Genomic DNA, 27,041 nt, shown 5'->3' on the forward strand with positions numbered 1-27,041 from the left:
AAATAATATATCGCATAACTCATAAATATAAAAGTCTCATAGAACAAATTTATATACTTCAATAATATACTCTGTAAATTTATATGTATTTTTCATAAGAAATAAACGATCAACTAATGGAAAATACATGGAAGTGATCCAAATTAAAATTCGGGTTATACAAGGAAATGAGCAAAACTTAGGGATATAGAAGATACATGGAAGTGAACCAAATTAAAATTCGGGTTATACAAGGAAATGAGCAAAACTTAGGGATATAGAAGGGATTGAACATAGTTTAAGAGGTACACATGTACATATGGAGTTTTCTCAAAATCTATATAGTTTTGTACAGTTCGAAGCATAATATAATGAATAGTTTGGATTTCTTCGAATTTAATATAAGCAAAACAAAGAAGAAAAGCACTTATGGCATCCTTAATGTTTAAGGTCAATAAAGCTATAAGATAGGACCCATAATGTTATGTTCTTTTACCTATACATATGATATACTCCCTCTGTCTCAAAATATAAAGCCTTTTGTCTGGATGTGACACATCTAGAACAACGAATCTGCACAGACTGTCCAGATTCGTTGTAGGATGTGTCCCATTCGGGCAAAAGCCCTTGTATTTTGGGATAGAGGGAGTATGTTATAAAATGTGTGATCCACGAAAAAACTCTTGTCACCTAGGATCTAAAGCTAACATATACTAATCTGTCAAAAAAAAAAGAGAAACCTTATGTCTAGGTTCGTAGCTAGGATAGGATTGGGGTTTTTTTTATAGAGGGGGTATGCTGCAAATGCATAACATTTTTTTATTTCTTATTTCTTATGATCTAAGGTTACCCTTAGCAATATTTCCTTTTTAACTACTTTCTCAATAAAGGTGAAACAAATATATTATTTTATTGTTATTTTACGTGTCACATTGAGCGTCAGCGGAACAGGAGCGACGATCAATGAGCAAGTATAATAGGGACTATAAGAAGGCTGAATGCTAAGGTGGATGAGAGAGGAGAGAGAGATGAGAAGTAGGCCGTAAGTTTACAGCCGGTTTAGGCATAGGAACCAAGAAAATTTGTGACAGACATGTGGACCATATATTTATAATGAAGAGTTAACCACTACATGAATAAACTGAGAGATAGACTATATACAATAAACAACTGCTTAGGGTTCACAATTCCGATGAAAACCAGTTGAATTCCGTGAAATTTTGACGTTTCGACACGGCTCGGAATTAAGTTTCGATTGGAATTTTGAAGGTTAAACAGTAGATTTTGTCAAAATTCAGTTGAAAATTATCAAAAATTGATCAAAATTTATCAAAAACTGTGATACCGATGGGGCTTAAAATTTAGTGATCAACTGATAATATAAACCTTGACTGGCTGTATTATTAAAATTTAGTGATCAACTGCTAATTGACCTTGGAAGAACCTACAAAACCCGCCCCCAAAACCTTCCCGTGGCTCGAGCCGAATATTAGTAGGGCTTTCTTCATTTCCGCCTCCATTGATTTCAAACGAAAACCGCCGACTGCCTCCCCTCCCTTCCCCTCTCCGTCGTGCCCCCTTCCGGCCTTCCCCCAATGGCGTCGGGCTCCTCTCGAGCCAACATCGACCAGGTAAACCCTAACGCCGGCGATTCTCTCCTCCCCATCTCTCTCTCCCCTCACCACCACCTCCAAGCATTAACGCACTCCTCGATCCGCCTCTCCGCAGTTCTTCCCGGCCAAGAAGAGGAGGCCCTCGTCGCGCAAGGACGAGCCGCCGTCCGGGAGCCCGAGGGGCGCCAAGGGGTCCCTGGAGGGGTACCTTGTCCGTTCCCCTTCAACCGCGGCGGCGGCCTCGTTGGACTCGCCGAGGGGTGGTGGGGACGCGGCGGGCGCCAGGAGGAGCCTCTCCGCGGCGATGGATGTCGATGTCGGCCATCCCGCCACGGCGGTGGCGACAGATGAGGGGGATTTTGAGCTGAAGAGGTTTGCGATGGAGTTCTTGTCATTGTCCCATTACTGCAGGTATGCGATTCTTGTGCAAGATGAGGGGTTCCTTTTTTCCTTTCTGTTTAAGAACCGGTCTTGTGCGAAGTTCAGGTTGTAATTGTTGTTGCAGTGTTATCCCTTCTGTCATGGGTGGTGCTAGCAATGGCGAAGCGGGCAAGCAGCAGAAGAGGAGTGCGATCCAGTCGTTCTTGGCTCCTTGTAGCAATGCATCTGCCAAGAAGCAGCGCGTTGCTCACTCTGGGGACTTGGAAGCTCTAAAGGTTGTTGTGTGTGTGTATGTTGGGGGGGGGGGGGGGTGCATACAAGATTCATCCGTTTTGGCGATTTTCTATGAAAAGTGATACATAAGTTGCAACTTACATTTGGATGTATTGCAGGATGTAGGTCATAAAACCCCCTTCCGGGAAAAATGTGGCACTCAATACGGTGGCCCAGAGGCTTTGGAGGTTTGGTTGATATAAGAAAATATTGAGTCTAAAATTGTTTTGGAAATTCTCATATTGTTTTTTTTTTCTTTATGGAATTCTGATGGTGTCCTTACCATCAGGAATTAGGTGAGGGGACAAAGCTGAGCAGTGAGGGTTTTGTGGCTTTGCAACGATGTAGCTTTACCCCAAATACTGGACAGAAAAGGGTTGGATTTTCAACAGCACCAGGGGCTGGGGAAACACCGATGTCTGTATCCACGAACTCTCTGATTTCACCCGGGGAGGAATTCTGGAATGCAGCAATTGAATTTGCTGATGGCATTTCTGCTCGGGCTGAGAAGGGTCCTGGAAGGCCTGAGTGTGATGTGGATGACAAGTCATCCTGTGCAGTTGCATTGTGCTCTAAGATTCTTCCCAGATCCGGAAATGGTGGTTCTGACCATGAAAACACAGTAGGAAGCAATGAGACAAAGCAAATGGACAGATCTTCATATAAAGAAGAACCAGTGGCAGCAAATAATCATCATGTAAACAGCTCTCCGTTGCCTGTGAAGCATTTGGACTTTTTTCATGAGGATGAAATTCAAGTTCCAGGCCTGAAAATTGAAGAAAAAGGTGGTGCTGTAGATCTGAGTCAAAAGAGTCAAATGAAGAACAGAGAAAATCTCACGCATTCTGTAGATAACGTGAATAAAAGTACTTTTGACATGCACATAGATTCTTCAGCTACGATTCATGATGAGTGTCTGTCCAAGTTAACAACAGAAGGGAAAAATCATCCAACAAGAGTGGGTGACAGTGGTTCTTGTCTGACTAGAAGAGACCTCAATCAACTGATCTATAGTGAGGATAAGCTGCTTACTGCGTATTCAGATCATGGCAAGCCTAGCAAAGATTGTACAAATAAATTTGCATCCCAAGAAATGGAAGCCAACACTCCTACTAGTTCTGTTCCCCAAAAGGACCACTCAAAGCTGTCAAGTTGGCTTCCCCCTGAGCTCTGTGCTATATACATGAAAAAGGGTATTCCAGAGCTGTATCCTTGGCAGGTTAGTTTTTTCAGTTTTTGCTCATGTCCAATGTCGTGCTTTTGCTAGTCATCTGTCGCCAGCAGAATAAAACATTGCTCTAAAGCACAACTGTGCAAGTTAAAAAATTTGTATTTGCTGCTATTCTCACAAAATATGACTATATGCTACTACCTCCGTCCCAAAATATAAGAAGTTTCGGGGTTGGACATGGGTATTAAGAAAGTAGGTGAAATTAAATGGGGGTTTGTTGTGATTGATTGAGAAGAGGAAGTAGGTGGAGAAATTAAAAGGTGGAAGGTTGTGATTGGTTGAGAAAACAATGTAGGTGCAGGAGTTGTTATATTTTGGGATGGAGGGAATATTTCATTTATGCTAGTAAAGTAATAAATATATTCTACTCACCAGATTGAATTAATAACAAATCCTAAGAACCTGTTCCAACTTGTAAGTACTTGTGTCCTGTCAAACTACTCCATATTTCCTAAACATTCTGTGAATTAAGGGTATGCATGCCAAAAAGCTACTTCTCTTCTTTATTTGAAGGGATCCACGCAGAAAAGTCCAAGCTACTATCTTATCATATGTCTACCACTTCCATTTGTACTTAGCAACGCGTGGACCTGGCTTTCTACAATCTGCTTTCTGAGGCAAACCACTCAATTTCTCTTTAATTTATCTATTTCACTGACCTGATGTTACTTGACTATCTTAGTTTTTGCCAAAGCTAAGTGTTTCCACATTTGTCTTCTATTTTTTCAAAGAAGTATAATTGTTCTCCATCATTTTCTTGTAGAACATATCTGAACATCATAAGCAATTAAAGATGTTGCCTTGATTACAAACTCAGTTTAAAAGTAACCCTCACATACTGTCTGTTTCAAGTGCTTCTCCACAGAGGCATGCTCAATTGTATTCCTTATCCATAGGGTTATGTTCCCATGTCTACTGCAGGTGGAATGTTTACTTGTGGAAGGTGTCTTGGAGAAACGCAATCTTGTTTATTGTGCATCTACAAGGTACTGGGAGATCTTGCACTCTTCCCTGTTGATTGATAATCTCAGTATCCCCATGATTCAGCCCTTTTTGTATAAGTTATTTTTAAACTTGTTTCTTTTGTTTGAAATGCATACTTCTCCAGATACCACCTTCGAGTTTTTATTAGTATATTCATAAAAATAATTCCTATTTCATATATTACAGTGCTGGTAAAAGTTTTGTTGCTGAAATTCTAATGTTGAGACGGATATTGTTCAGTGGAAAGATGGCAATCCTTGTACTTCCCTATGTGTCAATATGTGCTGAAAAGGTTCTGCCATATTTTACTAAGCTTACCTTTTGAATGTTTCAGCATGCTTGTATTGGGTTGTATAACTAGTATTTTTTTTAGGCTGAACATCTTGAGCAACTTCTTGAGCCGCTAGGCAGACATGTTCGAAGCTTCTATGGAAATCAGGGGGGAGGGTCACTTCCTAAGGATACATCAGTTGCTGTATGTACCATAGAGAAGGCCAATTCTTTGGTAAACAAGTTGTTGGAGGAAGGCCGTCTTTCTGAACTTGGCATAATAGTAATAGATGAGCTTCATATGGTAAGTTAAACCAATTTGGTCCTCAAAATTTCTCCATTTTCTTTACTTTCAAGATGTTGCATTGGCTTCTTGCTTATGTTTACTTTTGTGAGTCATGGGCATGGGTCCCATTCATGGCGGATACTCAAACACAGTATCTTCCGCTGACATAACCTATTCCCATGACAAATTTCTAACGTGTATTGGGATTTAACTTTTATTTCACCTAATAGGCATCTGTACACTTAAGAGATACATACATAGTGACATTAAGTGCATGGATGTAATCATATCTAAGTAATTCAGAAATTACATAGCTATTTGACATGATCTTCAACATTTTCAAGCTAACCATTGACAAGACATATAGATAAGAGATTTATACTAGTTGATCTTAGTCTTATAGAATTAGTACTTATTGTTCTGAAAATCAGTTTATCTTAATGACAGTATTTGTTGTTGTTCCATGTAAAATGGTTTTGAAAAATGGGAAATTGGTTTGGTACCAACAAAATATTACCCTTTTAGGTTTGTACACTGATATTTTTGGTTCACTTCCATTACCTTATTTGAAATTTCTGTGCTCTCTTTGCGAGAGGAACACTTGTAAAATGCCTGACTTACTACTGTATGTTCCTATTACCTGTTGCCACTTGGCCAGCTGATGCTGGCGAGTGAAGTGATATAGATTCATGAGAGAGAGATACAGAGGGGAAAATTGCCATGATAAGAGCAAATTGGGCAAATTTGAGAGCGCTGAAGTAGGTAAAGCGATTTAGGTGGGATGGAAAATTCAGGTGGTATAAAACTAAACAAATCAAAATTTGGTGGTATGAAAAATTACCTTTTCATTTGAAAAACATAATTCTGCCATCCAATATATTGTAAATGCGGTACTTCCAGAGGACATGCCAATGTAGTGTACATACAATATAATACATTGTATTTTTGGCCTATACTCAATATTTTCAAGTTTGAAAGTTCTTGAGCAAACTGCGAAATGAATCTCTTCACATTACAATATTTGAAGTACTAACAGTGTGCATGTGCATTACAACCGAAGTTGGTCTTCATTATATTGGAACATATTGGTGTACTTTTTTTTTTTTAAAAGAGAAGATGAGTTTACCATAACATATTGGTCAATGCTTTTGATTAGGGACCAGTCTAGCATTTCTCGTTGCTTTCCCCATTTTTTTTGAAAAATTCAATGCCAAAAATATAACAAAATAAAAGTGTTTCGAGAAGCATTTGTTATGTCAAGAATATTGTGTCTCTGAGTCCCAAGTCCTGACCTATTCCTGTTTACCTTTCCCCTCATGCAATTTGAAGTTCTTTTCTTCTTCCTTTGGAAGTCCTTTGGATGTTGAAGAACATGCAATTTTTGAGTGAATCGCACATTGTGCCACCTATTATTACCAAAGTTTCACTTTGTACCACCACCTGAGCAATGCCTTTACTTCAGACTAGGTTAGATATCATTTCCATTGCACTTTGGACCACCTCTTCCTCTTCACCCCTCTCAGCCTTTCTTCTCTCCAAAACTTTGGCTCATCAACATCACTACAAAGAGAAGAGAGGAGGAGGATATTGACTGACAGGATCAAATTCAGCCACTGGCAGTGCCATGAGTTGACCAATTGACAGCGTGAGGAGGCGGTCTGGTTTGACTAGTTCGGCCAACACAAGCTTGTCCACGGTACCTCTATTAGCAGAGCCCTGCCACTGTGCCCCTTTGTCAATCCCTACTGCTATCCGCTGCACTGTTAGACACAGAGTTCCAGATGGTGGGGAGAAGATACTGAGTAAGATAGAAAGGGAGGGTGGACCGAAGTGCAACAAATGGAAATATTACCTGGACAAAAAAAAATGCTTAAATGATGGTCCAAGTGAAACTTTGGTAATAATAGGTGGCCTAATATTTTATATACATGCATATTTCATTTTTAACATGCAATTTTGTGTTTATAGGTTGGTGACCAACACCGAGGATATCTTTTGGAGCTGATGCTGACAAAGCTTAGGTATGCAGCTGGTGAAGGGAATTCAGAATCATCAAGTGGAGAAATCTCAGGTTCTAGCAGTGGGAAGATGGATGCAACTCATGGATTGCAGATTATTGGTATGAGTGCTACTATGCCCAATGTTGCAGCTGTAGCTGATTGGCTTCAAGTAAGAGAACTTCTGTAATTTTTGTTCATACTATTATCTGTTTTTTTAAGAAATGCTGTTATCTACCATAAACATGCTTGCAGTGTAATATCTTACGGTCATTCACCATCATTTTGACAAGAATAATGTATTATTTAACCAAACTGTCTAATGAAATACAGTAGTAAGTAGTAACAAGTTATGTATGCTGATTTGCTGAACTTCAAAGTTTCACATGTATATTTTTTGTGAGTTGATTTTCCTTTTAATGATAACACCACCATACTTTTGATTATTATGCTGAAATGAAATAGTGTACTGTGCTGAATGTACAAGTAGAAAGGATGCTGGGAACCATTGCATTACAGTGAGGATTCTACTGAATTAGCTTTTTTTTTTTCCGAGAAAACCATAAAATTTAGCCTGTCCTGAGGTTCCTTGTAGTGTCTCCACAAGGTGGTGGAGGGCTGGACAAACACTGTGTGCATCATTTTGACAGTTATGTCTTAAGGGCCTAATTAGAGGCATCTAAACTACAAATGACTGATGCAACCAATCTGATTTTTATGCTGCAGAAGGACGAAGAATTTACTGCTCAAGTATTTCACTGAAAATAATGTGGAACTGTGCGATGCTCTATAGTGTTACTATATTTGACAAACAGTATTAGACATGCTCTATAGGCTTTCAACAGTATTTGACAAACATATTTACAGTGGTACGGGACATTGACATAGGTGTTAGAGTATGACTTGGATTCGAGTATCTGATTCAGCAAATTTGGAGAAAAAGGATTCGAAGATTCGTATAATACATATTTTATAAACATATTATATAATATAAAATATTAACATGTAAAATAGTCGGTCAAACACTTAAAATACTTTTAATACCAGTGTTCCAAGGAGTATTGTGGACATAAGATCCCTTTCCTATGTCTGTTGTGCATGGAAGCTTCGCTTGTATGCTCATTGGCTTATAAGCCACAGGCCACAGCCAGAATTTGAATTTTATTAGAACTTAATTTCAGAATTGATTTTGTAGTTTAATTGTTTTCTATTTTTCAGCCTTGGCTTTTGGACCAATAAGAATAGAGTATAAAAGTCTTACCCTATTTTTTTATTACTTTGTTTATTTTCTAAGCAGTACCTCAAAAGGTGCAGGCTGCATGCTCTCTCTCCAGCCTCCTGCAATCCTGGAAAAGCTGCAACCTTTCCGCCTCTTCTTTGTGCGCACGCACACACTCTCTCTCTTCACTTGCTTTACCTCTTACCGCAACTTCGTTCCTCTATTATCAGCAGCTGCAAGCCTGCAACTCTCCTCTCTTTCCTTTGGACTCTGTCAGATGGGTGCCGTCCCACGTCTAACATGCGTTGACGCACGCGTGTCAACATGGTAAAAGAAAAAAAAAAGGGACTTGCGAGTCCCAGTAACACTGCATATTTATCAATAACAACTGTCATGAATATTGCTATAAATATATCTAAGAGAATTTCACAAAATTGCAATTATTTTGTCAAAACTATCACTTTGTTACAATTTTACATGGGTATTTCACAAAACTGCAACAATAGTGAACGATTTATCACAAAACAACAACTTTACCTCCTATGTGTGTATGGCATTTGGGCCCGACTTACACCATCATAAGTATTGCATGTGCGTATGACAGGTAGGCTCAAACTTTGTGAGAAATAAAGTTGCAGCTTTCTGGTAAAATCATACACTTTGAAATGTCTAGCTGAAATTGCAGTAAATTGATAATTTTGACAAAATAGTTGCAGTTATCTGAAATTTACTCTATTATATGAAATCTGCAAACTGACCTTCAAATACCAGCTTGAGTCTCAATGCATGATAGAAATTGTTTTCTGTTTGTTTAAGTCTTGTTGATTTTTATCCAGTCTATTTGTTCCTTTTATTTTGTGACCGTTTAATTTCTTTTTTTTTGCCGGGCCGGCGAATAGCCGGCCGATGTATATTAAGAGTAAGAGACCGTTTAATTTCTAACACGCACAACCTAATTTGTAAGGATTTATACCTGTGTTTTGGTTGTTGACTTGATTCTGCAGCATTTTTATTATAATCTTCCTTGATTATGTTGCTTTGCTAATTCTTGATCTTTTTGGTCAATATGAAAGGCTGAGTGTGACAAAGTCTTTTGTGTTTCAAGTGGCATTTTACTTTATCGTAAAACTAAAATTGGATGATTCATGTGTATCTGATATTCTGCTGCATAATTAGGCTGCACTTTACCAAACAGAATTTCGACCTGTTCCGCTGGAGGAATTTATTAAAGTCGGTAATCAGGTCTTTGATAAAGATATGAATGTTGTTCGCGTGCTTCCAAAAGTAGCTGATCTTGGCGGTAAGGATCCAGACCATATTGTTGAGTTGTGCAATGAGGTAAATACTTTGCGCTATTTAGTCTCCAGTAACCGATTCCTTACTATCTAAAATATATGTGTACACATCTACCTTGTTTTGCTTCCCAGGTTGTTCAGCAGGGGCATTCTGTTCTTTTGTTTTGCTCCAGCCGGAAAGGCTGTGAATCAACTGCAAGACATGTTGCCAAGTTTTTGAAAGTGGCTTCTGTTGGATCAAGTGACGTTGGCTCAGAATTTCCAGATGCTACATTTGCAGTTGAAGCCTTGAAGAGGAGCCCTTCTGGGTTAGATCCTGTATTAGAAGAGACCCTTCCCTCTGGAGTTGCATACCATCATGCTGGTTTAACGGTATTGTAATTTTACTATAATTTCTCATATCATGCCATGAAGAGTTGGTGGACCTTATTTATGCCATTGTCGTTGCCCCTAAGCATTTAGAATCTGCACTGCGTAGCTGAATGACCTTTTTTTTACTACATTTTAGTAGATGCTGTTTTGAATTTATTACTAATTTCTAAAACCATTCCATTACTTCATGACAACCTTTATCTTTCAGTAGGACTGTAGGAAACATGAATGTATGCATTGTACTTTTCTTGATGTCTATTTTGACAACTATTCTCCTAGCTATTGATGATCGTGAGCTTATAATATGTAGTCATTTCTGTTTCATACAAGTACGGCTTTCTCTTTTGGCAGGTTGAGGAGAGGGAGATTGTGGAAACATGTTACCGTAAAGGTCTTGTCAGAGTTTTGGCTGCCACTTCAACTTTAGCTGCTGGTGTTAACTTGCCTGCCAGACGAGTAATATTTAGGCAACCTAGGATAGGTCGTGACTTCATTGATGGAACTCGGTACAAGCAAATGTCTGGTCGTGCTGGTAGAACTGGCATAGATACAAAGGGAGAGAGTGTAAGATATGAAACTTTCATTTATACTAGATGTTTCCCATGAATTCATCAGCTTAGTTTCAATTTTTTATTTATGTATCTGGTTGTGCTGATGTTTTCTTGTTTATGAATGTCTAATACTTTGATATTTGAAATGTAGATACTTGTATGCAAGCCTGAAGAGGTCAAGAGGATTACAGGTATTCTTAGAAGTAACTGTACTCCCTTGGAGTCTTGCCTCTCAGAAGATAAAAATGGAATGACTCATGCAATCATGGAGGTTGTTGCTGGTGGAATTGTGCAAACTGCAAGTGATATCCATCGATATGTGAGGTGTACGCTGCTTAACTCTACTAAACCTTTTGAGGATGTTGTGAAGTCAGCTCAGGACTCCCTTCGTTGGTTATGCCATAAAAGGTTTCTTGAGTGGAATAATGAAACTAAAATATACTCTACTACTCCACTTGGGCTAGCAGCTTTTGGCAGTTCACTTAATCCTGAGGAATCGTTGGTAGGTTACTTTCTTTAGTTATTTTCAATATTTTTTAAATTTAATCTTACAATTTTCTATTTCTCTGTGTAGGTCGTGCTGGATGATCTTTCAAGGGCAAGAGAAGGCTTTGTTCTGGCATGTGATTTGCATTTGGTTTACCTGGTAACCCCGATAAATGTAGATGTCGAACCTGATTGGGAATTGTACTATGAGAGGTTCATGCAACTTACTTCTCTTGAGCAGGTATTTCTGTTGCATCTTAGAACGTTTTTTCTCCAACAATTAGTCTGAGTACATGTAATATTTTCATATCCTATTTGTGTATATCAATAGTAAAGGACCACAGACTGATTCTTGCTATTGTCTATATTGTCCTTATAGCCTGACAGGCAACCATCCTTTTCAAGTGAAAAATGTATATATTTTTCTCTTTACCCAAGTAAAAAGGTGAACACTAAGATGACATATTGAGATGATCAGATAACTTAAAATGTATCAAGTGATGTTGTCAAGGAGGTGGCATTAAACAGTATGTTGTTTTACTCTTATTGTAAAATGGTAGTGATACTAAATCAAATAATATTCATGTAATGCATCACAAGGCCATGAACTCATGCACCCACTTTACAAGTTCATGGCACTATGCTAGAACTTACTCTATTTTATCTATAGTATTGATGCTTGTTGGTAATGTGCAGTCAGTTGGCAACCGGGTTGGAGTAATAGAACCATTTTTGATGCACATGGCTCATGGGGCTGCAATGCCTGTTCGTGGAAAACCTCAGCGTGCTGGTATCCGCAACAGGTCACCAACACGAGGTTCTGGTGGAAATGCACTTATTAATGAGCAGGCACTTCGAGTTTCTAAGCGCTTTTATGTGGCCTTGATGTTGTCAAGGCTTGCTCAGGTATAATTCAACTCTGCAAGATTGTATCATCAATTTGCTTACTATTCCTGAAACCTAGTAGTATGTTAACGATCTATCTCTGCCATGCCAGCAAAGTGCATTACTCTAATTGGTTTTGGATCTTTTTTTATTTGTAAATATAGTATGATTGAATATTTAATGAAGCTATTTAATGTATTGTATCTTTCAGGAAATTCCTGTCACAGATGTTTGTGAGGCATTCAAAGTTGCAAGAGGTATGATTCAAGCTTTACAGGAAAATGCTGGCAGGTTTGCTTCAATGGTTTCTGTGTTTTGTCAGAGACTTGGTTGGCATGATTTAGAAGGCCTTGTTGCTAAGTTCCAAAACCGAGTCTGTTTTGGAGTCAGAGCAGAGATTGCGGAACTTACATCAATTCCATTTGTCAAGGTTTGCTTATGTCACTTTGCATGCATGATAAATCCTAAGTTTTGTCCCATCATATCTTCCTACTTATTTTTATATGTTAATATGTTATGGGATGCAGGGTTCACGTGCAAGGGCTCTTTATAAGTCTGGTTTGCGTACTCCTGTTGCCATTGCTGAAGCATCTATTCCTGAAATTGCAAAAGCTCTTTTTGAATCTTCTACTTGGTCTGGCCAAGGTCTAATACTCTAGCTATGTTTAAACTTTCTATTAAAATATTTGTGTATGTTGTGTTAGTCTGAGGTTCTGAGACTACAGTAGTGCTGCAATGATGGTGGTGGTGGTGGTGGTAGCAGTAGCTTTACTATTAGAGAAATGGTGAAAGTAATAGCTCAAAAGCCATCAAACTCGTAAATTAGTACTCTTAACAACCTGAGAACAAGACTTCTCTTCCTTTGGAGATGGCTGTAATGTGTAGTCCACATTGGCATTCCTTTCTATTTTCTATTTTTGTTTTCCTCTCTTTTTGTTCAACATTTTGGATCAGTTTAGTATCAAGGGGTCAGATTCATCCTATTGGCTTATTTCTTGTGATTTTCCTGCCTTGTGTAATAATATCTGTTCAATGGACTAGGTGATTCTGGTTTACGCCGAATGCAATTGGGTATTGCCAAGAAGATAAAAAATGGAGCTCGAAAAATTGTTCTTGAGGAGGCAGAAGCAGCTAGAGTAGCAGCATTCTCAGCTTTCAAGTCACTTGGTGTACAAGTTCCTCAGTTTACTACACCTCTACTCCCAACTATCGATGAACCCCCAACTCGAGATAGCATGGTTTCTGTTGGCAGAGGTCAAGCTAGTGATGATACAAATAACTGCTTCAGTTATGGTTCTCAAAGGGCTTCTACAGAGAGAACTTTAGGGAACGATATGCACCCTGGTTCTTCCATACAAATAACAGAGAGTGCAAGAATAGTGAATAATGCCAACATCGTTGTCCAAGTAGCATCACCTTTCTCCATAGAAACTAAATTAAGCAGCAGAAATGTGGCTGACAAAGGCCCTGTTAATGCATATAATTTCCCAGGAGGGTTTGACAGTTTTCTTGATCAATGGTCTACTGTTAGTGAGTTTTCTTTTGATCTTCATTATGTCAAGAAGTCAATTAAATCATCTTCAACCTATTTCGATATTCTTGGTTTGGCTGTCTGTTGGGAAAATTCACCTGTTTACTACTGCAACTTTCCGAAAGACCTAATGATGGCTGGTAGCAATGACTCCATTGAAATGTGGGACGAACTAACGAGAAGATGGAACAGAGTAATCGAAATTATGCGACAAAACAGTGTCAAAAAAATGACCTGGAATTTAAAGTTCCAGATTCAAGCATTGAAGTATCCCTGTGTTTCTTGTCAACGGCTCTCTAGACTTCATCTTGACTACAAAATGTTGAAGAATGTTGAAGTCCTCGACAACTTGTATGTTTTCCTACAACCAGTTTCTGTCCACAGTGGATTGGACATATGCTTGGTGGCATGGGTTCTCTGGCCTGATGAGGAAAGTAAAACAGTGCCAAATCTTGAGAAGGTATAATATCTTATGCTGTGATATAGAACTCATGCTTGGTTTCCTCTTTAAATGTTTTCATGGCAATCTCTTTCAACCTTAACATTTCCCAATGATTTGTTAATTTTTTGACAGAAAAGATTTCTTAATTTTGATGCTGAGATATTTCAGAAAATGTACTTTATTTGTAATTTTTACCTGATATTAATTAATAGTTAGTGAAGAGACGACTACACAATGAAGCTGCAGCAGCTGCAAATCGAGATGGCAGATGGAGAAATCAGATGCACAAAGCAGCTCATAATGGTTGCTGTCGGCGTGCTGCACAGACACGGGCATTGTGTTCTGTTTTGAGGAAATTACTTGTTTCTCAAAATCTCAATGATTTACTCGAAACAATTGAGGGCCCATTGGTACGTTCTACCCTTGCCAAAATGCAATATTGTCATCAAATGCTTTGACATTCACATTATATTTGTTGGGCAGGTAAATGTTCTTGCTGATATGGAACTTTGGGGAATTGGTGCTGACATGGATGCATGTCTCCGTGCGAGGCATATCATAATAAGAAAGCTGAAAGAACTAGAGAAAGAAGCTTATAAATTAGCTGGCAAGAGCTTCTCACTAAATGCAACTGCTGACATCGCTGACGTTCTTTATACACACTTAAAACTGCCAGTTCCAAAAGGTTGTGGGAAAGGAAAATTGCATCCTAGCACTGACAAGCAGTCCTTGGACCATCTAAGGTATAAATTTGATCTATTTGTTGTGTGTGTCATTTCTAGGCATTGCAAATTTATTATATTAGCAAGTGTTTTTTTTTCCTTTCAATGTGCCAGTCACAAACTTTTCATGATTCAAGCATTTTTGAAATTTAAAATGTATTTCCTTGTATATCTAGTCTCAACAATGGTTCACTGACATAATGTCTTCATGTTGTATTATGTCTGGATTGAAGTATCCTTGTGTCCATTCTAGTTTCTGCATGTTGAAGATGTCATTACGGTGTTGTCTTGATCTAAGCTGGAATTATTGGGGTGCCATCACATTTTATTATTATGTCTGATTACAGTATGTTTCAAGAGTTGCATGTCATGTTTGGCTTGGTGCTTCAAAGAATTATAGTAAAGTGAGGGTCAGGGAAGGAAGAAAATAATTCTTACGCCTTTCAGAATGTCATGGCAATGCTGGCTCAGAATTTGTTGAACATGCCAATGAGTTGGCCAGGGAAACTTTATTACAAGTAGTGCTGTAATCTGTATATTCTTTTGATGCTTCACTCAACCCTCACGTAATTTTTTGCAAGTTTCCCAAGGAAAGTGTTTGCACTGGTAACAATAAGATTTCAGTAAATGTGGAGAATTGCTCTTGTTGAACTTCTAACTTAGATCATCACTCCGTCTAATAGTCTTTTGCTCTGTTTATTCAGGGATTGACATGTATTTAGAGATGCTTTGGTTTTGTTCATTTTTAATACAGTGTCATATTATTATGCTCTTTTTATTCAGGGATCAACATCCAATTATATCTGTAATTAAGGAACATAGAACATTGGCAAAACTGTTAAATGGCACCTTGGGGTCCATTTGCTCACGGGCTCAGTTGTGCAGCAAATCACAAAGATACATCATACAAGGAAATTGGCTCCAGACATCAACTGCCACTGGCCGTCTATCAATGGAAGAACCAAATCTGCAGGTTATGTTACATTATTGCTAGTGTTTTGTATAATATGATTATATTCATAGGTCATAGCAATGATTGACTGCATTTTTTCCTTAGAAAAAAAACTGACTGAACTATAATTTGTAGTGTGTTGAGCACTTGGTGGATTTCACAACATTGAAGAATGATCATGATTCCACAAGCATGTCAATGGTTGATCATCATGAAATCAATCCTCGTGATTTTTTCATTCCCACCCAAGTATTGCTCACTCAACAATTGTTTCATGCTGTATATATTTTCCTATCGCAAGTAAGGTAATTTTGTGGTCTCCTTTTTGCTAGGAGAATTGGTTGCTGGTAACAGCTGATTACTCACAGATCGAGCTGCGTTTAATGGCTCATTTTTCTAAAGATACTGCATTGATTGAACTTCTAAGTAAACCAGATGGTGATGTATTTACTATGATTGCTTCAAGATGGACTGGTAAAGCGGAGTCCTTGATCTGTTCAAAGGAAAGAGAGACCACCAAAAGATTTATTTATGGCATCCTCTATGGAATGGGTGCCAACTCTCTAGCAGAACAACTTGAATGCAGCCCAGAAGATGCTGCACAGAAAATCCAAAGTTTTAAGAGGTTCTTTCCTGGTGTCTCTTCATGGCTACACGAAGCTGTGGCATCATGTCGTCATAAAGGGTTAGTTTGCTTTGTCATAGCCATTTCTGCCTTTTATGCTCTGATATGTTTTCCCTTTGATTTTTTTATCTTTTCTTTTGAGGTGAAACATTAGGGGTAGACCCTACTCGAAGTATAGAGTAAATTGCATTGGTGGTACATGAACATTTTTTAAGCGAGTACACAAACTTATAAAACACTTATTTTGATGCGCAAACTTGTTTTGTGCGTGCGAACCTAGGCTAAAAGGCATATCTGGCTGCTATTGGTAAGTTGGGTGCTAATTAGGATGCCTCGTAGGCACACACATGAGAACATAGTACTGAGTAAACGTAGTACTCCCTCCGGTTCCATAATTCTTGATGTTTTGGACAATGACATGGTTTTCAAAATATATCTTTGACTTTGTTTTTCTATTGTAATATATTCAATAAATAAATGCATGTTTACTTTTCTTATAGTACTTTGAAAGATAAATCTATATATGTTGTTCTATTTCCTTTAAGCTTTATATTTTTAAAGTTATTGATGATCAAAGTTATAAAAGTTTGACCTCTACCTTGGCCAAAACGTCAAGAATTATGGAACGGAGGGAGTACTATATTATAACGATGATACTACAAAGAAAACATATAAAATATAGACGAATGATGCAGTGGATAGAAACAAAGAAAGAACAAACTAGAATCAAAATATAGAGGTGATTTGCACATGTAATAAGTCTCTTGTCCTCAGGTATGCACGTAACATCGTACTTAGCGTCCAACTCGGTAAATTTAGTCACAATGTGTTGTTTTAGCATCAGTTTGCGTGCATTGGACAAGTTCATGTACCAAAAGAACTGTTTTACAAGTTTGTGTACTTGATCGTACCCATCTAACAAGTTTATGTACCGCCAATGCAATTAACTTGGAAATATATATAGCAGTTTTAGGCACCATGTTGCCAAGGCAGAAAGCACCCACATAGATACACCCGTTGCAGTACTGTGAGGATTGTTGCATTCGACGTGGGCATCGTCTTATACCCACAAGTGTTTTTGAGATAGAAATTGTGAAGAAAAAAATGAGTATATTGTATATTGGGGCACCTATCATTGCCAAAGTTTCACCTATTGATCGAATGAGCAATGTTTTCACTGAGTGAGGGCCAGGTAGTATTTCCTTTTTGTTGCACTTTGAAGTTTGAACCAATCCCTCCCTCCATCGCTCTCACTCGTCTTCCTTAACTTTGGATGGCCATCTCCTTGATCAATGGCAGCATGACATGAGGTGAGGATGGGAGTCGGCAGGCTCCAGTTTGGCAACTTACAGCGGTGTGAGGTGATAGGGCTGCAGCATAAGTAATTTACCTGCTGCTACCTTGGGCGTGGCACACCAGATTGGAATGACATGTGTCCAGCTGGCACATCTTTGTGAGCTCTGCCACTGCTCCCCTCATTGAGCGTTTGCCACTAGTAGCCAACTAGCCATTGATCGAGGAGGCTGGAAAAAAAAAAGAATTCAACTTGAGTTAAATTTGTTTGAACTAGTTTCAATTAGATCAATATGTTGACCCGTGTCAATCATTTTTGTTATTTTGACCAGTGTGGTAGCTGGCAATATAGCATGCATGATTGTTAATGAAATCTAAGTTTTCCAAGTTAAAAAACATATTGATGAAGCACATTTTCTGGACTGTTCACAATGCCTTGTGCACTACTCCCTCATCCCAAAATAAGTTAACCTAGTACAGGAAAATAAGGTAACCTAGTACAGGTGCCTGTCCAGATTCGTAGTACTATGATATATCACATCCTGTACTGGTTTACTTATTTTGGGACGGAGGACGGAGGGAGTACTAGAAGCTGAGGACAACCTTAAACAAGAAACAGCTAACACACGGGTGAATAGGTGCATCTAATTCAGTTAATCTAAGACCAGTGCAAGAGGTGTATTCACAGTGCTATGAAAAGAAGAATGGGGGTACAACACGCATGAGGTTGCGTAACCTACAGGGAAAGGCACATCTGTGCTTTCTGCCAATGTGTAGAAGTACATATCTTATAAAGCATGAATCCTCTGCTTCATTTTATAACCACCCACATGTCAATACTTAAAGGTAGTGCCTAAGCTATTATCACTTATCAGGTATGTGGAGACCTTAATGGGAAGGAGACGTTTTCTTTCAAAAATAACAGCCGGAAATAGCAAGGAGAAAGCAAAGGCACAGAGACAAGCAGTTAATTCTATTTGCCAGGTAATAGAGCAACCATCTTTCTTAAGCTGCTAGGTTCTTAATTCACTGCAATACAGTATTTAAGTGCAAGTCTTTCCAGGGTTCTGCAGCTGATATTATCAAAGTGGCTATGATTAAAGTTCATTCTGCAATTACAAATGGGAGCACGGTGGGAGCAACAGTTGATTCAATTGATGTGGCTATGCAGAACTTTTCTGAAATCAGAGGCCGTTGTCACCTTATTCTGCAGGTATTTGATGAAGCTATCATGAAATATCCCATTTTTCCTGGTCATACATACATATATGTATGTATCCCATTTTCCATCGTTGTTCTGTTAGTTTGCTTGTTTAGATGATGGTAATCCTCTTCTGTGTTTTAGGTGCATGATGAACTGGTGCTTGAAGTTGATCCATGTATGGTAGCGGAGGCTGTAAGGTTACTACAGACTGTCATGGAGAACTCTGCTTCACTCTTAGGTATCACTTTCTAATCTGAAGTTCTGAATCGGATACTGCTAGTTTTCATTTTCAAGCTGAAAATTGAATCGCTATTTGTTTCTTTCACCAGTGCCTTTACGCACTAAAATAAAGGTAGGACAAACTTGGGGTTCTTTAGAACCGTTCCATCTAGAACCTTGACGCGATGGTGAATGCTTCTTTGGAGCAAGGTCCCAAGAAATCATCTGTTTGTTAATGGAAAGGCTAAGGTGCCATTGCAGTCAGAAAGGCTGGGTCAGGTTATTCTTGCAAACTTCTCTGAAGCCATGTTTGATCTGCCAAGTCTGACACCACTTTGGATTCGAACTTACTGTAGCACGATTGATGTTGCCAGGTTACATAAATTGATAAATGCATTCCTTATTTCATACCTTCTAAATTCTGGTTTTGGAAATAGTTTTTGTTCTATCAAATCTGAAACTTGAATCAGGTGATTTCTCTTTCTGCAGGGCCTTCGGTCTCCTTTCTTTTATTACGTGCCACCTTGAATCTATATAAAACAGGTTACATTGCTTCAGTTACGGAGTCCATTGTTGAGAATGAGGATTGAAGGACAGGCCAACGGTTCCGACTGAAGCTGCAGTACCGCCTATACAGGATTCATCACATTATTCATAGAGCAGACAAGGGGAACATCTCAAGGGGACATCCACTTCTACAGTATATATATATTTTTTTTGCGAGGACTTCTACAGTATATATGTTGTACTGTAAATGGACAGACTGTAATAGCTTGTTCATTCTTTTTTGCCTGATGTCTTGATTATGTATATATTGATTATAGAGGTGTTGCTCGAGTTGAAGACTTGTGAAACTGTCATGTTGCACAGTACTTATCATTTATGAGAGTAACATCGTTCGTTGCTCTTTTTGTGCATTGTATTGTACAGTATTGGGTTACATTGCACTCGAGCAAACTTTTGCGAGTCGTGTTGCTTGCTTATTTTCAATCTATAGCTGCATCTTTCTTGGTCGCCCTAGCTATATGTATGGTCGTTGTTGAGAAATGAGGAATGACTGCCAAAGCAACAAATTGACCTTATTTACGTTGAAGGGCAGGGTGCTGCTAGCGCTTTGGCTATCAAGAATGCTAGTATTCTTTTTTTTCCTATCCTTTACAAAGTCAAGTGTCACAAACGAATCGCTGTGTTCCGTTCTTGATTGTATGTCATCCTTTGCATTCCATTGGATGTAACATCGTCTTTTCTTTCTTGCCAAATTAGATATTGTCTGCGGGAATGTAATAAGTTAGCTGATGCTATAGTATCCATTGGATGTAACAGTCCCCCAAACACCGATCTTTTGGGACGGTGCACCTCCGGGCGTTGAGGGTTTGGTTGCCGGCGATTTTGTCGCTTTCATGGGTTAATGGAAACATGAAGTTTTCCTTAAAAAAAAAAACTTTGCATTCCTTTGTCGCGCAGAGGCGGTTCGTCCGTCAGCTTTTCCGATGAAGCAATTGCCATATTGCCATAATTGCTACTGATACTCCATCCCAATTGTTCTTGGAAACTATATCATCTCATGTTGTTTTCTTAAAATAAATTATCATAACCATCTCTCTTTTCTTCCATTTCATCTCTCTATCCCCTCATATATTGAACTGGTTTCTTACATGATAAATGATTTCTTCATCTTTTTGTTTTCTCTGCTCAACTCTTTTGCAACATCATTTTTTTTCTTCTTACTTATCAACATATTAATGCTATAAAAATTAGTTGAAGTGAAGGGTTTCGGATTGCACTAACCATCATATATTGCCCATTTGCATTGATGTTGATCGGTGAAATCGTACACTCCATTCCACGCACACGACGCATCGTACATTGCACAAATTCGGGACTAGATACGCTACAACCCACTAACTTAGGTAGGGATGTGATCCCTTCTAGTACGATGAATCTGGATATCCATATATCAAAATTCATTATAATAAGGGACCACCTATACATTTGTCGACAAATTTTCTCCTAAAAATTTGACAGATGTAATTATAGTATAATCGTAGTGTAATTACACTGTAACTTATATGTAATTACACTGTAACTTGCAGGTAACTACAGTGTAACTTGTATATAAGTTTCACGTAATTTTGAATCGTTAAATCTATTACAAGATTTGTTTTATTGAGGAAGAAAAAAAAATCACGACACACACATATGTGTAAGGATTTATTCTCACAATCTCCATTTTATCGAAATAACATATTACACAGATATTTTTGAAAGTTACATACAAGTTACACTATAGTTACAGTGTAATTACATGCAAGTTACAGTGTAATTACACTATGATTGTACTGTAATTACATCTGTCAAATTTTTGGGAGAAAAATTGTTGACAAATATATAGCAAAATCGTTATAATAAAAGGGGTTACATCCTTTTTAGTTGAGTTTTTTTTTTAAATGGAGAGAGTAGCAACGAGCAAAGCATAATTTTCGTACTGTACCATTTTGCTTGGGAACGAACAAAACTAGAGAGGCTGAGCAACCAACAAGACACGGCCAGGGTGGATCGCCCATCCCGTCCCTGTGGTCCAGAGGATAAGCCGCACCACCACGCGCCGACACGTGGCTGCCGACCTGATGGGCCTGCCAGCTTGGCCGGCCGCATCATCCCCGGCGAAGCGGCAGCCACTCCTCCCCAATCCTCTCGGCAGCCAACCGTGGCCATGGATGAAATGACATGATACGATTGCTGTTTATATAAGCTGCTGGTGAACCAGCGTACAGGGCCTCAACAGCACTGCTACTGGACATACTCTACTACTACTAGCCAGTAAGCTAGCTAACTAACTACGTGGCTATGGCCCCCACCGTGATGGCCTCCTCGGCCACCTCCGTGGCTCCATTCCAAGGGCTCAAGTCCACCGCCGGGCTCCCCGTCAGCCGCCGCTCCACCAACTCGGGCTTCGGCAACGTCAGCAATGGCGGAAGGATCAAGTGCATGCAGGTATATATGATATATACCTCCTCAGGCTTCTCCTTTAAAGTCAAGGATCAAATTAACTCATGTTACGAAATTCAAATTAACCTGATTTAAATTTTTACATTATTTATTCAGGTGTGGCCAATTGAGGGCATCAAGAAGTTCGAGACCCTATCGTACCTGCCACCACTCACCGTGGAGGATCTTTTGAAGCAGATCGAGTACCTGCTTCGATCCAAGTGGGTGCCTTGCCTCGAGTTCAGCAAGGTTGGATTCGTCTACCGTGAGAACCACAGGTCTCCCGGGTACTACGATGGCAGGTATTGGACCATGTGGAAGCTGCCCATGTTCGGCTGCACCGATGCCACCCAGGTGCTCAAGGAGCTCGAGGAGGCCAAGAAGGCCTACCCCGATGCCTTTGTCCGTATCATCGGCTTCGACAACGTCAGGCAGGTGCAGTTGATTAGCTTCATCGCCTACAAGCCCCCAGGTTGCGAGGAGTCTGGTGGCAACTAAGCTAAGATCAAGCATCGCGCTGGTGGATTGCTGCCTATAATAATAGTATGCAGCTTTGTTTTGGGCTATGTTGATGATATATCAATATATAATATGCTATATATTTTTATTTTACAGTTTGGTTATGTACCATCTCAATGGCCTCTGCTCTTAACACATATGTAATAATCTCTTCCCTCCCTCTCCGGCCGGTTTTATTGTAAGAGTACTACAATTATCGTTGGGTGAGGATATGTGAAAACAAAGCTCCGGCTATATACACACAAGATATGTATCTAGAGCATATCTGATAAATTCGTCGACAATAAAAAAAATGGATGGTATCACGTAATTATGTTTGTTTTTAAGTATTTGTTTGCAATGTTTGTTTCTATGTTTAACCGAATGTATTGTGAATATAGGATCTGACATAATTATTTGTGTAAGTTAATTAGTAAACGAATGTATTTCTTTTTGAGAGAACAATGATTTGATCTTTTGTGCAACGGCTGATAAGTCCTTAAAAAAATGAATAAATCAAACAACAATAATTTATCTCAGCACAGTACATCTCAGTTCACCTGACTGAGCACGTTAGCAACGAGCACAGCATATTTTTCATATTTTGCTTGGGAAAACAAACAAAAGTTAGCAATCAACGACACACGGCCAGGTTGGATGGATCGCCCGTCTCGTCCCCGTGGTCCAGAGGATAAGGCTGATAGCCATGCCAGCCTGCCCGCCCGCATCTTCACCGGCGAGCCGCAGCCACTCCTCCCCAATCCTGTCGGTAACCATCCAAAGCGGGAAATTTAACTATTTGCCACTCTTATGACATGGTAATTAACGATTTGCCACGTTCTGTCAATAACACGTGGGCCCTCATGTGTCTATGACATGTAGGTCTAGTGACAAATCGTTAAGCACTATTCGTAAGAGTGGCAAATAGTTAAAAGCTCCATCCAAAGCAACGGGCATGGCTTACATTTCTAATCATTTGAGAGGGTGTTTCCTTGTGTATCTTTTTCTAAATTCAATACAAATAGTTACTTCTTTAAAATATTAAAAATATAGAGTATAGTGATATACAACACTCTAAAAAAAACATCAAGTTTAAATACAACGTACACATTGAGAATCAAAAGAAACGGAAGTCGAATGTAAATAGTACTCTTTTTTATATATCAACTATGAATTGAATTTGGATATAAATATAAATGTTATTAAATTGTTTGAGAATTTTTCTATAACTATTTGAATGATTTTTAGAAAAAAAATTCCTCAAGCAATGCTTGAGTTTAAGATGGGGGTATTCACTTAACCTTTACAAACCTCATGTCCCTAGCTAGTAGTGTTTAGTGGGAAAAAGTTAGGGTATTTAAGATAGTTGGTTAATAGATTAGAAGTGGTGTGAGATAGGAGTAAAAAGAAGTGGATTTATCTCTATTATTATAAAAATTGAAGATGTTTTTGTCGATACGTTGGTACGTTATCCGTGCATGAGTCGATTTTTAATTTTGTTCGCTTTTGGAAATACATATCCGCATTTGAGTCACTTCGCTCACTTTTAGAAATACATAAGGACTCGTATAAGATATCTATTTAAAAAAACCCGCATGCTAACTTGAGATGATTAGACTCCTAATGTAGCTCATGATTATATATATATATATATATATATATATGTGTGTGTGTGTGTGTCCAAGCCAATTATCACAGTGAATTTCATCTTAACTAAACCATATAACAACAATAAGATTAAAATAACCTTCGCCTGTTGTGAGGCACGGACATTTTTTTCATGTTGAGAAAAACGATCGAGAGTGACGTATTAGATGTAGTTAAATATATACATATGAGATATATCTATATATATTAACTTTATTTCATATTTTTTTTGGGTTTTCCGGAAATGCTCAGGATCGATCCCATTGGGTCTGCCCCTGCCCTTTGAGATCGAAACAGTTCCATAGTTGGCGTTATATAAGGTGCTGGAGCCTCAAATTGAGACATGCAATCATCCTCTCTTTATTTCTACTGCTAAGCACATAACTACTCTAGTACTAATAAGCTAGCTAACTAAGGGTCTGTTAAGATTGATGCCAAGAGACATGCAATCATCCTCTCTTTATTTCTACTGCTAAGCACATAACTACTCTAGTACTAATAAGCTAGCTAACTAAGGGCCTGTTCAGATTGATGCCAAAATAAGCCTTACCAAAATTTATCAATGCCAAAATTTTGATAAATTGACAATATTACCAAAATTTTAGTAAGATTGGCTTAATAATGTTGCCAAAATTATATAAACATTACTAATATTTAGTAACAAACTAAACGCAGTCACATAATTATTAATTTTACCAAATAATGATATGGTTGAAAATGTCATCAATCTAAAAGGCCCTAGCTACGTAACTATGGCTCCCATTGTCATAGCCTCCTTGGCCACCTCCGTGGCTCCATTCCAGGGGCTCAAGTCCACCGCCGGCCTCCCAGTGAGCCGCCGCTCCACCAACTCAGGCTTCGGCGACATCACCAACGGCGGAAGGATCAAGTGCATGCAGGTACCATACGTCCTCAGCTTCTTCTTCAAAGTGATCGTGTAGGATCGAATACAGAGAAGCCTATTAAAGGTAGTGTAAATCTCTATCTTTGTTTAGCTTTTCGGTGACATGCAAAACGTGATAAACTATTAGCATATAAATAATTAAGTATTAATTATTATAAACTTAAAATAAAGTTTATTTGATTCTTTCAAGAAACTACTATATAAAAATTATTTTTGCAAAAAAAAAACAAACCATTTAACCATTTGAAAAACATACTAACAGAAAATAAAAAAAAGTTGAAGTTTGGAGTTGAAAAAAAAAGAAACGGCTAAAAGGGATGAATGTTAGATAAAATCAAAGAAAGTCAGACAGTCAAAAGTTTGAAAAACAAAAACTAACCCAACCTAAAAATCCTAAAGAACATTTCTGGCGGTCTGAGCGGACCCATCGTACTAAAAACATAGTTATGTAAAAACATGTTTTCTCTAAAACTAGCTATTGGATTAAAGCCAAAACTTGTTATAATAAAGTAGACAAACCATAGAACAACTCCACTGGGTGAATTTGCAAACCAATCAATGTTTAAGAGAAAACATCCTCAAAATGTCTGTTGCCTCAAATTTTACCAAATCTAAACATAGCCTAAAATTTAAGAAAATTTGAAACCTTCCATATCTGATCTATGAAGTATTAGAAATGTTATTAACTTAAACAAAATTGCCGAAAAATGAAGAATCACAAATTAATGACAAGACGAAACAAAATGTAAAACCTACACAACCGAAAAAGATCATCGACGCCTTGATGATTGAATATGATCTTTATTGTCAAGCATTGTCCATAAGGTGTAGCCACAACACCTCTCACAAAATCTCTCAAAACCCTAACACAATGAGCCCTAATATCTCGAATGTCTCAATTGTCTTTACCCTCAAGGCATATCCTCACTCTCTATTTGTACCCATGGATGTGGTTGTTCATAGCCACGAGCTCAACTAAAAATAGGAATCATAATAACATAGGAAACCCCTCAAATTAAGGTTACACTCATCCTTTTACAAATACGGACTCAATTACAACTCAAACTTGGACACCTTCCAAACTTGACCCCTTTCCATACACATACATATCCTCATGTATCCTGCATGATCTCCTTTCGCTTGAGCATCCTACATAATCTCCTAGATTGTCTAGACCTCAACGTTTCCCAAGTTTACTCCCGATTCATCAGTGGGAATACTCCCGTTGTTTTAAGCAACACCTACATATAGACAATCAAGAAACTATATCCAAGTACAAGTTCTTTCCAACTTAACTCACATTAACATAAATGTAGTTCATAATACACACATGAAACATCTAGAAGTCATAAACATTAAGCACCAAATGCAAAACTCAATTTTACCCCGAAACCGACTCCAACCAAGAATACCCTGGACCACCTTTAGCATTCCTCCAGTCGGTCCACCATGTACTAGCTTGACCATCAAGGTCGGTCCTCCATGTATAGGTCGGAACATCTAGCCTTGTCCAGAACGCTTCGCTAATTTAAACACTTCACCAAAGTCAATTCAAACACTTGTACAACTAGTTGTTCATCCTAAAACCTTAAATCAGCACAATGATTACACGGATCAATCAAACTAACTGATGTTCAAAAGTTCAGAGTGACCTGATTCAATTGTTTCCATTTGTTTAGGTGTGGCCGGTTGATGGCAAGAAGAAGTTCGAGACATTGTCGTACCTACCGTTGCTCACCGCGGAAGACCTCCTAAAGCAAATCGAGCACCTGCTCTAGTCTGAGTGGGTGCCTTGCCTCGAGTTTAGTGATGTAGGGTTCATCTATTGTGGGAACCATAGGTCTCCTGGGTACTATGATGGCAGGTACTGGACCATATGGAAACTGCCCATGTTCGGCTGCAGCGACAACAGCCAGGTGATCAAGGAGCTCGAGGAGGCCAAGAAGGCATACCCAGATGCATTCATTCACATCGTCGGCTTTGACAACGTCAGGCATGTGCAGTGCATTAGCTTCATCGCCTAAAAGCCCCCCGAGTTACAAGGAAAGCAACTCCTTTGACGTAAAATTAGACGGATAGAAGTCCCTAATAGGTGGAGCCCATCCTCATGGGACCACACATCAAGGGCTTCATGGCCTACAAGCCCCTGGGTTGTGAGGAGTCCGACACAACTAAGCCAAGATCAAGCATCACA

The 27,041-nt window shown here is 38.7% G+C and overlaps 2 protein-coding genes and 1 pseudogene across 4 annotated transcripts; all 3 read left to right on the plus strand.

Moving 5' to 3' along the window:
• Window positions 1-1,497: 1,497 nt before the first annotated feature.
• LOC9271500 (helicase and polymerase-containing protein TEBICHI) lies at window positions 1,498-19,727 on the plus strand. 3 transcript variants are annotated; one of them, XM_026021884.2, is made up of 28 exons: window positions 1,498-1,610; window positions 1,708-2,003; window positions 2,098-2,248; window positions 2,366-2,434; window positions 2,536-3,465; window positions 4,399-4,463; window positions 4,648-4,753; window positions 4,835-5,035; window positions 6,986-7,186; window positions 9,410-9,571; window positions 9,661-9,900; window positions 10,252-10,464; window positions 10,603-10,953; window positions 11,026-11,178; window positions 11,634-11,843; window positions 12,034-12,252; window positions 12,350-12,467; window positions 12,864-13,813; window positions 14,008-14,205; window positions 14,279-14,538; window positions 15,301-15,490; window positions 15,605-15,718; window positions 15,802-16,154; window positions 18,263-18,371; window positions 18,451-18,600; window positions 18,733-18,829; window positions 18,921-19,184; window positions 19,281-19,727. In XM_026021884.2, exons 1-27 carry the CDS (start codon window positions 1,575-1,577, stop codon window positions 18,989-18,991), a joined length of 6,213 nt encoding a protein of 2,070 aa, XP_025877669.1. In that variant the 5' UTR covers window positions 1,498-1,574; the 3' UTR covers window positions 18,992-19,184; window positions 19,281-19,727. The 3 variants fall into 3 exon arrangements, with proteins under 3 accessions (XP_025877669.1, XP_015619406.1, XP_015619407.1); XM_015763920.3 differs by having other exon boundaries at window positions 19,300-19,727; XM_015763921.3 differs by having other exon boundaries at window positions 18,921-19,089; window positions 19,300-19,727.
• Window positions 19,728-21,587: 1,860 nt separating this feature from the next.
• On the plus strand, window positions 21,588-22,758 carry RBCS1 (ribulose bisphosphate carboxylase small chain A, chloroplastic-like). The gene is made up of 2 exons (NM_001404729.1): window positions 21,588-21,804; window positions 21,916-22,758. The coding sequence occupies exons 1-2, from the start codon at window positions 21,658-21,660 to the stop codon at window positions 22,294-22,296; spliced, it is 528 nt and encodes a 175-aa protein (NP_001391658.1). The 5' UTR covers window positions 21,588-21,657; the 3' UTR covers window positions 22,297-22,758.
• A 1,937-nt stretch (window positions 22,759-24,695) lies between these two features.
• Window positions 24,696-26,907, plus strand: LOC4352015 (ribulose bisphosphate carboxylase small subunit, chloroplastic 2-like; annotated as a pseudogene).
• The last annotated feature ends 134 nt before the right edge of the window (window positions 26,908-27,041 follow it).

This window comes from Oryza sativa, chromosome 12 (assembly GCF_034140825.1).
Source record: "Oryza sativa Japonica Group chromosome 12, ASM3414082v1".
NCBI classification, from domain to species: Eukaryota; Viridiplantae; Streptophyta; class Magnoliopsida; order Poales; family Poaceae; genus Oryza; species Oryza sativa.

What these genes read in the sequence shown, in the direction of transcription:
- LOC9271500 (XM_026021884.2), top strand. Translation starts at nt 1,575, where the DNA reads ATGGCGTCGGGCTCCTCTCGAGCCAACATCGACCAG. An exon ending in CAGTGCCAAATCTTGAGAAG is followed by an intron (nt 13,814 to 14,007) that starts GTATAATATCTT and finishes ATTAATTAATAG; the next exon opens with TTAGTGAAGAGACGACTACA. An exon ending in CAGTTAATTCTATTTGCCAG is followed by an intron (nt 18,372 to 18,450) that starts GTAATAGAGCAA and finishes AAGTCTTTCCAG; the next exon opens with GGTTCTGCAGCTGATATTAT.
- RBCS1 (NM_001404729.1), top strand. Translation starts at nt 21,658, where the DNA reads ATGGCCCCCACCGTGATGGCCTCCTCGGCCACCTCCGTGGCTCCATTC. An exon ending in GAAGGATCAAGTGCATGCAG is followed by an intron (nt 21,805 to 21,915) that starts GTATATATGATA and finishes TTATTTATTCAG; the next exon opens with GTGTGGCCAATTGAGGGCAT.